The following is a 12,432-nucleotide window of genomic DNA, read 5'->3' on the forward strand; positions in this document are numbered from 1 at the left end:
ACTTCTCTTCTTAGCCACATGGTGGCTAGGAAGACACCTGGCCACACGGTGTCTTCCTTTTTTCAAGGAGGGGCAAACGCAGCACCTCATTCACTCCTCTTTCGGGGTTGACCGCGTGCAGTGCTGGGGAGACACAGGTTGCAGGGCTCCTGCCCTGGGCTGGAACTCTGCCTCCTGCTGTCTCATCCCGGTTAATCCTCCCAACACCAAGGAAGGCCATCGACCTAGAACATTCTGAGACAGCTCCCTTCCCATCTTCCCCGAGGAGCTAATCTCAAAGATTTTATGGGTCTGTGATCCTGTTTTGGGTCCCTTTTTCCTGCAGCTCTAAAAGGCACTATTTGGGGTCAAGAGAGGTGCAGCAAGAGAGCTCATTCTGACTCTTTGGGAGAGAGAGAGAGAGACACTGTAAAATTTGAGGGCTGTCAAATTTAAGGGCTTCTTCCTTATGAGTTTGGACAGAACTCTAAGAAGCGAGGTTTGATCTTGGAAGGAGTGTGTGTGTTTGCTTCAGAAGTTTTCTAGACAATGTGCACCTGAAATTCTCACACAGGTGGACTGAAAGCTAAGAGGAGACCCGACCTGAAAGGTACCCACCTGCTCTGGACCATCCTTAGAGCCCTCCCAACCCCCCTTTCTCCCCAGACTATTCGCAGGCTGCTGACTGCCAGTGCTTGTTATTATTTACTCAGTCAGTGAACAGATATTTACTGAGCACCTACTATGAACCAACTCAGACTTGGAGAAGTCTGCTGCTGGAAGGAGGGGGCACGGATCTCTGCAGAATTTCCTAAAAGACAGGTGGGGACTTGCTTTAGGGCAGTTGGGAAAAGCACCTTTTGAGAGGAGACAGACCCTGGGTGATGAAATAACATTCATATTTTAAGGCAAGAGAAGAAACATTTAAACAAAGTTTTCCTCTGCTCGCTTGGGCCTCCTTCCTCCCCTCTGGTGTGCACTAGGCATCTGCATTATGTGTTAACCAGGCCTTCCCCACAGCAGAAGATCAATTTTTCTTCTTCTGGCACCAGCCATGTAGCTTCTTAGAGGATGACATTATTTACTTACAACCGTATTAATGTTGCTAGCTCTGTTATCTATATTCTGCCTATCTTACAAGATTATTTTTTTCTTGTATTACCAAATGTGTGACTGAGCCTCCAATAAAGTAATGATGACCAGGCGACTTGGAACAATTGGCCAAATACATAGTTCTATAAGATCAATGATTGTCACAGTGTAACTCTAGCTATGGGAAGAAGCAACAAGAGGGAACCATTTCCTGGACCACAACAAACTAGTAAGACAGGTGGTTCAGAGGCTTCCGGTGACTGTTCACAGAGCCTAGTCCAGTAATAACACACTGAGTGGCCTGTCAATGAAATCCTCGCCCTGCCTGGGAATGAGCCTTCCTGGTGCCACGGGACAAACTGGTCATGAAATGCCTCCCAAACCTCGATTGAAATGAATACTTAAAGGGAAAGGATTATAAAATAAAGACTGTTGCCCACCATCCAGTTCTACAAGAATCAAGTCATTAGCCACTGCAGTTGCTGATATACGATACACCCTGCAAGGAATTCAGGGCAAAGCTCAGCGTGAGGCTCTCTGTGTGCTGGGAAAACTGGCAGGACTGGCCCCCACTTAGATAGGTATTTTCAGGAGAGAATGTTAGGAACCCAGCTTCTTGCCCCTTCTCATACTTAGAAAAGCACTAAGACCATTGACTAAGCTCTCTGTTCCTCGAGAAGAGTGGTAACCTGCCAGGATGGGTGTTTGACTGCATGCACCCCCTTGGTCAAAATCACCATATATACTGCCCCACCCCCCTTACCTCTTCAGAACAGTCCTCAGAGCTTTTTGGAAGACTCTCTCCTGCTGGGTTATAAGCCTCAGGTTGGCTCCAATAAAATTCTCCATTTCTTTCTTAGGTTGGCCATTGATTAATTTTTCATCGACCTGATGATGGGAAGTCAGATTAGGAGCTGGAGCTACCCCTGATGGGGGCCCTCTTGGTAAGATTCCATTACTTAGGCCCCCTCCCCTGGGACTCTGGAACAAAACCTCCTCACTCCGGGGTCACTGGGGTCTCTCTGTGCCAGGCAGGTTGAAGTAAATTTCAGGAGGCAAGGCCAGCCCTTGCCGCAGCTCCACAAAACAACCACTCACCTCAGTTTCTCAGGAATGTGACTGTAATGAGAAAAATGCTGCCTGCTCTTCCAGTTCTACAAGGATCAAGCCATTAGCCAAGGCGGTTGCTCAGCCCACAGACAGTGTGCCCAGAGGGGAATTCGGGAAGGGGAAAAACGAGAAACATTCTGTTCTTTGGATATACGGGGCCCCTAGATAGTTAAGATACACAATTAAGGAAAATTTTCAGTGACCCCAGATTCTTGCATCTTCCTATTCATAGAAAAGCACTAGGGAGTTCCCTGGCGGTCCAGTGGAGGACTCGGTGCTTTCACTGCCTGGCCCGGTGAACTAGGTAGGATCCCGCAAGCCACGTGGCCAAAAACAAAAGAAAAGAAAAGAACTAAAATCATCTACTTGGATGTCTTTCCTTTGTGATTAGCGGTAATCTTTTTTTTTTTTTTTTTTTTTGCGGTACGTGGGCCTCTCACTGCTGTGGCCTCTCCCGCTGCGGAGCACAGGCTCCAGATGCGCAGGCTCAGCGGCCATGGCCCACGGGCCCAGCCCCTCCGCGGCATGTGGGATCTTCCCGGACCGGGGCACGAACCTGTGTCCCCGGCATCGGCAGGCGGACTCTCAACCACTGCACCACCAAGGGAGCCCGAGGGAATCTTTTGATGCTTGACTACGTGTTTTTTCCAGCAAAAAAAGTTGCTCTATATCCTGGCTTCTCACTTACCTCTTCAGAGCAATTCCTCAGAGCTGTCTGAGAGGCTGTCTCCTGGGCTATAGTCCTCAGTAAGGTCCCCAAATAAAACTTAACTCACAACTTTTACATTGTGCCTTTTCCTTTCAGTAAACAGGGACATCACTGGAGATTCAAGGAGGGGTGACATCCCAGGATCATCACTTTTCCCACTCCCCACCATGTTGCAGTGTAACCTGAAAATTCTTTTCGCCCAGGCACTTAGGAGAATTCTGGGTGTCTCAGGTCTTCTGGGGGGCATAGGGCGAGGGGGTTCCCTTCTCCTTCACGTGAGTTTATCAAGGAATTTTTTTCCTGAACAAATAAACAGTGCTTCTCCCTAAAGGAATGCCAGTGAATATGGTTTCTCCAACTCATCACCATCGGATTTAGGCCACAGCTTTAGGTTCTTTATTGTAATACTCATTAATCATCCCAACCCTTCAGTAAAGGCTGTGGGGAAACAGACACAGGGTAAGAGATGGAAGCAAGAAGCTCTGGCCTGGAGCCTCTGGGAAGGAGGCAACATGGCCTAGAAGTCCGGGCTCTGACCCACACCGAGGGGCAGGGTGGCCCCCAGCAGCGCTGGGAGTGAGGGGCACACACAGTGAAGACTCCGAAGACCTGAGTGAATGTCCACTCCCCCACTGTGAGTCAGAGGAAGCTGCCCCATAGCCCGGCAGAGGCTGAAGGCTGTGACCACAGGTATGTTTAGCCCTCATTTTACACAGGACACGATTGACCTTCAGGGACACTCAGTAATCGACCTGAGGTCCCCTGGCCAGCAGGGCAGAGCCAGGCTGGGAACTACACCTGCCTTTCCATCAAGTTGCCCTGCCTCTCTGTTCTGAGTTTCTTGCGAAGTGTCTGTTTCCTTACTGCTCTCACCTGGCGCATTTGGTTCACCTGTAGGGAGCTGGTACCATGAGTGTCGTATGATCGGTTAGCGTGACTCTTATCAGCATTTTTTCTGCTGCTGGTTTTTACCACACTCTGGTTTTCTGAGGCTTGGGGAGCAGCGGGGCATCGAGTATCCCTGTCCATTCAAGCAGACAAGATAATCACTTGAGAATGAATCGGTAGGATAGCAGCCCTCACGGGCATGTAAAACATTACTTCAGAACACGGTCCTAGTCAGGTAGAACTCTGTAGGGAGAGGAACCAGTACAATGGGATCTCCCAACTCAGAGCACAAACGGACCTCCAGCTAGAATCCTTACCCACGCCCCCCCAGACTTGTGATTTGCCCCCTGCTGCGAAGGGCTTCAGGCACGGCTCATCCAGAGACGTGAATGATGTCCTGAGGACCCTGTCTCTCTCTCTCCTCCACTTTTTGGTGCTGCTTGTCGTTGTTGGGCTTTATTCCCAAGTCTTCCCTTGCCACCTGACAACAAGATGGCCACTGGCAGCTCTAAGCCTACCTTGTCTTTATGGCTTATGAAGTTAGAGGAGAAAACGGAGCATCTTTTCTTTGCTTTTTTTTTTTAAAGTCTTTATTGAATTTGTTACAATATTGCTTCTGTTTTTTATGTTTTGGTTTTTTGGCCATGAGGCACGTGGGATCTTAGCTCCCCTACCAGGGACTGAACCTGTACCCCCTGCATTGGAAGGCGAAGTCTTAGCCACTGGACCGCCAGGGAAGTCCCCTAGAGCATCTTTTCTTAATGACTCTGGCAAGAGTCCCAGGGAGTACTCGGACTGGCCTGGTTTGGTTGCATCCCTCTTCCAGGGGCATGGAGTAGTTTGGCCAGAATTTGATTGTATTATATGAGCTCTTTGGAGTAAGGAGCAGGGCTCAGATCCACTGAAAGCACGCAGACTGAAAAATATTTCTAAGGAATAGGTCTGGGTTATTCCTCAGAAGGTCTACTGGGCTGACATCCACTTGACCTGGGTGTCACCCCCTGGCAACACAGACACTGTTGACCAACCTGTTTCAGTCAGACTGCTTCTGGCTTCAAAGAACAATACAAAATTCAAACAAGCCTATAAATGGTGAGGAAATGTATTTATTAGGCCACACAACTGAAAACCCAGCATCAGATCAGCCTCCAGTGGCGACATAATCAGCTGCTCAATAAAGCTGGTCGGGGAAATGACGGGTCATTTCAACAAATGGTGCTGGGACAATTGGACTTCCACACGCAAAAAAATGAACATAAATGCTTACTTCATGCGCAAAAATGGACTCAAAATGGATCATAGACCCAAACGTAAGAACTAAAACTACAAAGCTTCTAAATGTACGAGAAAATCTTTGTAACCTTGATTTTAGGCAATGATTTCTTAGATATGACATCAAAAGCACAATCCATAAGAGAAAACTTATAAATTGGACTTCATCAACATTAAAAAAATTTTCAAAAGGCACCGTTAAAAAAATGAAAGACAAGCCACAGAACTGGAAGAAAATATTTGCAAATCAAAAATCCAGTAAAGGACTTGTATCTAGAATAATACAAAGAACTCACATAACTCAACAATAAGACATCCCAATAAAATGAACAAAGGGTTTGAACAGATACTTTACCAGAAAAATGATATGTGGATGGCCAATAAACACATATAAAAAGCTCTCAAATCATTAGTCATCAGGGAAATGCCAACTAAAACCACAGTGGGATTTCATCCCATACTCACTAGCATGGCAATAATCCAATGACTGACAATACCAAGTGCTGGTGATGATGTGGAGGGCTGGAGCCCGCACAGTCTACAAGTGGGAATGTAAAATGGCAAAACCACCTTGGAAAAGCGTTGGTAGCATCTTTGAAAGTTAAACATATACACTTGTCATATGACCCAAGGAGTCCCACTCCTAGGTATCTATCCAAGAGAAATGAAAATATTGTCTCATTATTCACAACTGTCCCAAACTAGAAGCAGTCCAAGTGTCCATCAACTTGCAAACAGATGAACAAGTTATAATGGTTCCTTGGCAGATGGTTATCTTCCAAATGGAATTTTTCTCTGCAAAATAGTTTAGAACGCTGGTTAAAGGACTCTGGACTTACTAGCTGTGTGCCCTTCACATATTTAGATTCCCTGAGCCTCACTTTTTTAACCTATAAAACTGAAATATGAATACCTACCTCATAGAAGTAGAGTGAGAATTAAATGACGGAATGTAGATAATGTGCCTCAAATAGTGCTCAAAACAGCTGTTTCTGGAGTATCAGTTTTACTTGAAGAATGAGGGGAAAGTCATATAATTTTAAAGGGAATTGATTTAATTATTTACTTTTATATGAAAACAAAAACAGATATCACACATATATGGTCACCTTATATATGGAAAAAGAAAAAAATATATATATATTTGACCCCTACCTCATACCATACAAAAATAATTTCCAGAAGGATTGCACATCTGAAGCTAAAATAAATAAATAAATAAAGCTTTTTAGAACAAAACATAGAAGAACATCTTTCTGACTTGGGACTAGGCAGATCTTTCACAAACAGGAAATGAAAAGTGCTGATCATGAATGAAAAAAATATTAAATGAATTCTGTGAAAACTAAGAACCTCTATTCATCAAAAGACACCATTAAAGGAGCAAAAAGACATTTCACAAAAGAAGCTATCCAAATGTAGAATAAACATACAAAAAGTTCTTAACTTCACTACTTTCCAGGGAAATCTAAATAAACTAGAGTATGATACTACTCCACTTGATTGGATAAAGTAAAAAGGATAAAAAATATCGTCTAGACAAAGATGTGAAGCAACAGGAACTCTCTGAATTCCAGTTGCTTTAGAAAGTTCACCAGCAGTACATACTAAAGCTGAAACTATGCCTCCCCTATGACCCAGCAAATGTATTCCCAGCAGACATGTAGGCAGGTGTATGGTTTTTTTTCTGTTTCAATAAAGATGAATCATCCTTGCATTTTAATGTTTGTTTTGCTGGTAATTAATTTTTATGGCTTCAAAAGAGTGTAATATTAGTTAGTTATTGCTACAGTATTCTACAAACCAAACTACTCTACAGTTCAGTGGCTCACAAATCTATAGTTCAGCTAGGAAGTTCTGCTGATCTTGGCTGTTGTAGGCATGTGTAGGTTAACCAAACGACATGCATATAAGAATATGCATACCAGCACAGTGTGTAACAGCCCACACTGAAACAACCTATGTCCGCAGAATGGATACATTTATTATAATAGATTTATACCGTGCAGTGAGAATGAAAAAACTACATCACACACGAGGATTATGGCTTAATCTCACTAACATAGTTTTGAGCAAAATAAACCAGACTCAAAATATTTTAGATTGTATCGTTTCATTTATATACAGAACAAAAATAGACAGAACTAATCTATGCTTTCAGACATCAAGATGGAGGTAACGGGGTGGCAGTGAACAGAGAGGGAAGGAGGTGGTCTCTGGGGACCTGGTCTTGATTGGGTGGTGGTTAAACATGTGTGTTCGTTTGTGACACTCCTTCGAGCTGTACGGTTATGATAGATACCTTCTCTGTACACTTCTGAAGTGTCTACACTTCAGTAAAAGGAAACAGAACAAAACCAAATACGGATATACTAGGACATTGAATTCAAAATGTGCCTAAATAAGAGTCTTAAAGAAATTTCTCGCTTGCTGCAGGTCTTCTGGCTACTCCTGGCAGGGGATGATCTCTTTTCTACTAACGTTCTTTGGTGGGAAAGTCTGAAAGCACCGCTTCCATTTCCCATGGTGAGGTTTTGAGGGCCACCTTCAGGAATCCTCCACCCAGAGCTTCTCGAAGGGGCTGGGGTTCCGGGCTCCTGCACCAGTGCTCTCAGGATTGGGGTGAAGCAAGTGAGGCGTGGCAGGACAAGTACACGGTCAGATCCTGTTTGTTCCATGTTTTAAATTTTGATATTTTGTTCATCATGGGTTTTTTTTTTGCTATTAATTTTGTTCTTTTTGAAACATTATTTACCTTGATTATTGAGGTTTTTTTGGTGTCCACTTAAATTTTGCGTCTGATTCTCCTCACCCTACACTATGACATCCTGGCCAGCTTTCACTTAAGAAGAAAAGAAAGGAAAAGCTCTGCTAGCTTTTATTTTTAAAGCAAAATCTTTATGCTCCCCAAGCAGCAAGAACTTTTTAAAAATTTTTTTTTATTTTTTACTTTCGAATTTTATTTTTTATACAGCAGGTTCTTATTAGTTACCTTTTTGACACATATTAGTGTATATATGTCAATCCCAATCTCCCAGTTCATCCCACCACAACCACTGCTCCCCCCTGCTTTCCTCCCTTGGTGTCCATACGTCTGTTCTCTACATCTGTGTCTCTATTTCTGCCTTGCAAACCGGTTCATCTGTCCCATCTTTCTAGATTCCATATATATGCGTTAATATACAATATTTGTTTTTCTCTTTCTGATTGGAGTATGAGCTTTCAGCGGGGTTTCTCCTCTCACCATTTACCGGCGTCATCTAGGGAGTAAGGGAGGGGTTACTAACAGCTCTTCACCACGAGGGGGCGCCAAAGAACAGTTTATAAAGCCGAACTCTCTGGTAATGGTGTCCGGCAGGCGTTCCCCAGCCTGGATTCCTTTTCTCTGACAAAAACCCATCCATTTTGTGAGTCTGCCTCTCTCTACGCGCCTGTCTCAGCTAGGCTCCAAATACAGGAGCCAAATTCAATATAAGAGCATGCTTGGATTCTATCCCCAAAATACCCAAATAAGATATTTATATTGGCTGCAATGATCAGAAAGCCAAAATAAAATCCCATGGGAGTTTGAGCTGGTCAGACTTGTGTTTAAACCCTGGCTTGTGTAATAGGGGGCAAGGTATCTTGGTAGGGTGACCAGCCTTCTGGGTTTGCCTCGGGCTGTCCTGGTTTTAGCACTGAAAGTCCTGCAGCTCAATCTCGCAGTTCCTGCAAACTGAGAAGTTCGGTGACCCTACTCGCTTGACTCTTAGTTTTTCTGATCTGTAAGATGGACATTATGTCAGTACCTACCACTGGGAGAATTGAATGAGAGGATGATATACATAGTAGGTGATGGATAAAAAACTAGCTTAGTGTTGTTACCGAGTAATACTGCAGTTGGTTGCAGGCGTGGCCTGAGTTCCTATGAAACCATTTAAACAGAGCCCCAGCATTTTTATCACCCTGCTCAGGCATTCAACTCAATTACAATATTTGCTGAGTGCTTATCAAGAAACTGTTGGCAGTTTAGCAGTTATGGGCACATTTTTTCAAATGATTGACACTTCTCAAGGATGTCATGATCTTTAGGGGACAAAGGAAAGACATAAAGCGTTTACAGAGTAGAGGAAAAAAAACAATCCAAGGCCACTGCCAGCACCCTGTGGGTCCTAAATTCCTCTTGTCTGGAAAACAGTAGTGGTCTCCTAACTTATCTCCCCAGCCCCATTTCAGTTTCCCTCCAATCCAATCAACTAGCTACCGGGTAACTCCTCTTAAGACACAGTTTGGATCCTGTTTTCAAAAGCCCCATCAACACCCACCTCGCCTTGGCATTCTTTACTTTTTAAAACAGGGACTCCACCGAGGCTTGAAAGCCTTATCTCTCAAACAAACCAGACCAATCCCTTGCTCAAATATGCCCCATGTTTCCCTTCCTCCATGCAGTTACTCACAGTGTTCCCTAAGCTGGAGGGCCCCACCCCATTACCGCCTACCAGACGTAAACCCCTTCACGCAATCTTACTGGCTTTCCACCAGACACAAGCTCTCCCTTCTCTTATTTCATTAATACCATCCTTACAGCATTGTTCATATTGGTGCCATTTAGAGACCCTGCTCTTGATTGCAGGCAAGGATTGTCTATTTCACTTTTTAATATCTCCTCTAGTTCCTTGTGTGTAGGCAACAAATGTTTATTGAATTTCAGCCAGAGTTCTCATTTTAGTATCTGTACCCTGGCTTTGCTAGTTTTTAGCTGTGTGATATAGAGTTACTTAATTAACCTCTCTGTCTCAGTTTCCTCATCGAACAATGTGGATCATAACAACACCCACCTTGGGGTTTACCAAAAGAATGAAAGGCGACAGTGCACTCAGAATGCTTAGCATTGCGCTTGGCACACTGGAAGCTATGGATTATCAGAGAAGGGAAAGATCCATTTAGGCTGGGGGAATAGTGGAGGGCTTCCTGGAGGAAGTGGAATGTGAGCTGGGATATAAATAAATAAAGATAAAAGAGAAGACATTGAGGCAGAGGGACCAACCTGAACAAAGACTTAAGAAGAAACGGGAAAGAGCAAGATGTGCTGAGGATCAGGCAGATCAAGACCTGGGAAATGGGAGTTCCCTGGTTGTCCAGTGGTTAGGATTCAGCACTTTCACATTCAATCCCTGGTTGGGGAACTAAGGTCCCACAACTTGCACAGTATGGCTAAAAAAAAAAAAAACACCAAAAACCTGGAAAATACCTTTCGAGAGATTCCCCAGGAAGAGAGACAATGAGGAAAAGGACAGACAGGTGGAGTAAATCTTCTAGGAGTATGGATTAGCGGGTTGGAAGGAGGGGAAATCAGCCTCTAGCGGTTTGCTGAAGGTTTCTGTCATTGGGTTTGCCCATTTCAGCAACAACAACAAAATTAGAAGTGGCCAGTTAGATGGGTGACAATCCAACTTGCAGCACAGGATGGAAATGGACAAAATGAAAACTACTGCTAATTATTAGCAGGGTTAAGCCTAAAATCCCGTATTTGTGTTAAATAATTAATTAAAGATGTATAAGAAAGAGTGAATTTGGCTTAGTAGCAGATGGTGGGGAAAAAGCATTAAAGGAAAGAGGGCGGAAAGGATTGGTTACAAAGTCATTTTGAGCCAGAGGGTCAGGGCAGCCTAAACTTGCTAACGCAACCTCATAGTGTACTCATGGATGTAGGGGGTCAGATCAAGGACGGCCAAGGTCTCACTGTACTCTGTGGTGGTCTGATCACACCTGAGTATTTTAGGTACTCACATTTTGGTTGCAAAGCACAGAAACCCAAGAGGGAAGGGAATGAATTGGCCCCCCCGCGTGACTCAAATGGTGCCTCTCCCACATTTCCTTTAAAAAAAATAAAAAATTATTTACTTGGCTGCACTGGGTCTTAGTTGCAGCATGCGGGATCTTTTTTTTTTTTCAGTTGCAGCATGCATGCAGGATCTAGTTCCCTGACTATGGATCAAACCCAGGCCCCCTGCATTGGGAACGTGGAGTCTTAGCCACTGAACCACCAGAGAAGTCTCTTCTCCCAGGCTTTCTTTAACAGGCCAGTTCACCCATCCCCCAGCTGCTGTGAGTATTGGCAGCTAAGGGTTCCCAGATGCCCAAAATTCCGGAGAATTGCCCTCCGCTGAAGGAAGCAGTTTTTGTGACCTTAACCCCGTCATGACCCATGGCCAATGGCTGAGAGATACCGGGGGGATAGCCACGTGGTATGGCTTATGCTCCAGAGCTCTCTGCTGTGGATCAGGCCAAGGTGGGATTTGAGCCTTTCTTGCCTCTTTCCCTTTCCCTGTCCTGGTCAACTTCCTCTGTTATAGGTTTTTCCTCCCTCAATAAATCCCATTCACTGGACCTCGCTTACAGGCAGTTTCTAAGGACCCTGACCTAAAACAACTATGAAATCAAACAGCCAAAAAATAGCTGGATCCAGGCTCTCAGAGTCATCACTCCTTGTGGCCTTTATCGGTATCTCAGCTCTGATAGTTTGTTGGTTCTCATACCGGCTTTATGCTCAAGCAAGTTCTTTCCTGTGGTCTCCCTGTCAGCTCCAGGTGCAGAGCTGGACAGTTCAGCAGCCTTAGTGCAAAAAGAGCTTCTCCCTCCCCATAGTTACAACAAAGAGCCCAAGACTCATTCCAATTGGGGTCACATGTCTGTCTCTAAATCAGTCCCTGCAGGTGGTGGTGGGGAGGGGTGAACAGCGATTTGATTGATCAGGACTGGGCTGTGGGCCCACCCCGGAAAGGTGAGAAGTCAAGTCAGCCCCAGGCAGCCAGCCATGTAGACCAAGAATGGGGAGGAGTGGTTCCCCAGAGGAACTATGGGTCCCCTTCCCAGAAGAGAGAGAACATTTGCTGGAAGGACAAAAATAACACATGTCCCTGGTAGAGCCTGACAAACTGAAGATGTCCTCATGAAGTCATTGGGATAGTGGGGAGCATGGAAACCATCATCTGAGGAATGGTGGCAAGAGAAAGAGACTTAATCCCTGTTATTTTGGGGGATGGGTAGAGGGTGTGGGAAAGGAAGCATACTCATCATCCTCAAATATTTGGAATGCTGTCATGACGAAGTGGGATTAGACGTGTTCTGTGTTATCTTTAGGGGATAACGTTAGCATTTAGGGTCAGAGATTACAGGGAGGAAGATCATATGAATACCATCTATATATGATATATATATCATTCACAGACACACACACAAAATATATGTATACAATTTAAGTTGTCCTAAAAAAAGAACAGGCCTGTCTGAGAGCTGGTAAGCTTGCCATGTCTGGGAAGCTGAGTGGAATGTCACTCTTCCCATGACTAATAACACACGCCATGCTTGCCTCTCACCATGGCTGTTTCATGAGGGCTGTG

The 12,432-nt window shown here is 44.6% G+C and overlaps 1 protein-coding gene across 1 annotated transcript in view; it reads left to right on the plus strand.

Moving 5' to 3' along the window:
• Nucleotides 1-5,058: 5,058 nt before the first annotated feature.
• Nucleotides 5,059-12,432, plus strand: part of LOC307193930 (uncharacterized protein) — a gene marked incomplete at its 5' end in the record, with an annotated part of 99,589 nt that continues 92,215 nt past the window's right edge. Inside the window, one exon of the mRNA XM_079936539.1 lies at nucleotides 5,059-5,088. Coding sequence (XP_079792665.1) covers nucleotides 5,059-5,088 — 30 coding nt within the window. The remainder of the gene's footprint in view (nucleotides 5,089-12,432) is intronic.

Source organism: Stenella coeruleoalba, assembly GCF_951394435.1.
Source record: "Stenella coeruleoalba genome assembly, chromosome: 11".
NCBI lineage: Eukaryota > Metazoa > Chordata > Mammalia > Artiodactyla > Delphinidae > Stenella > Stenella coeruleoalba.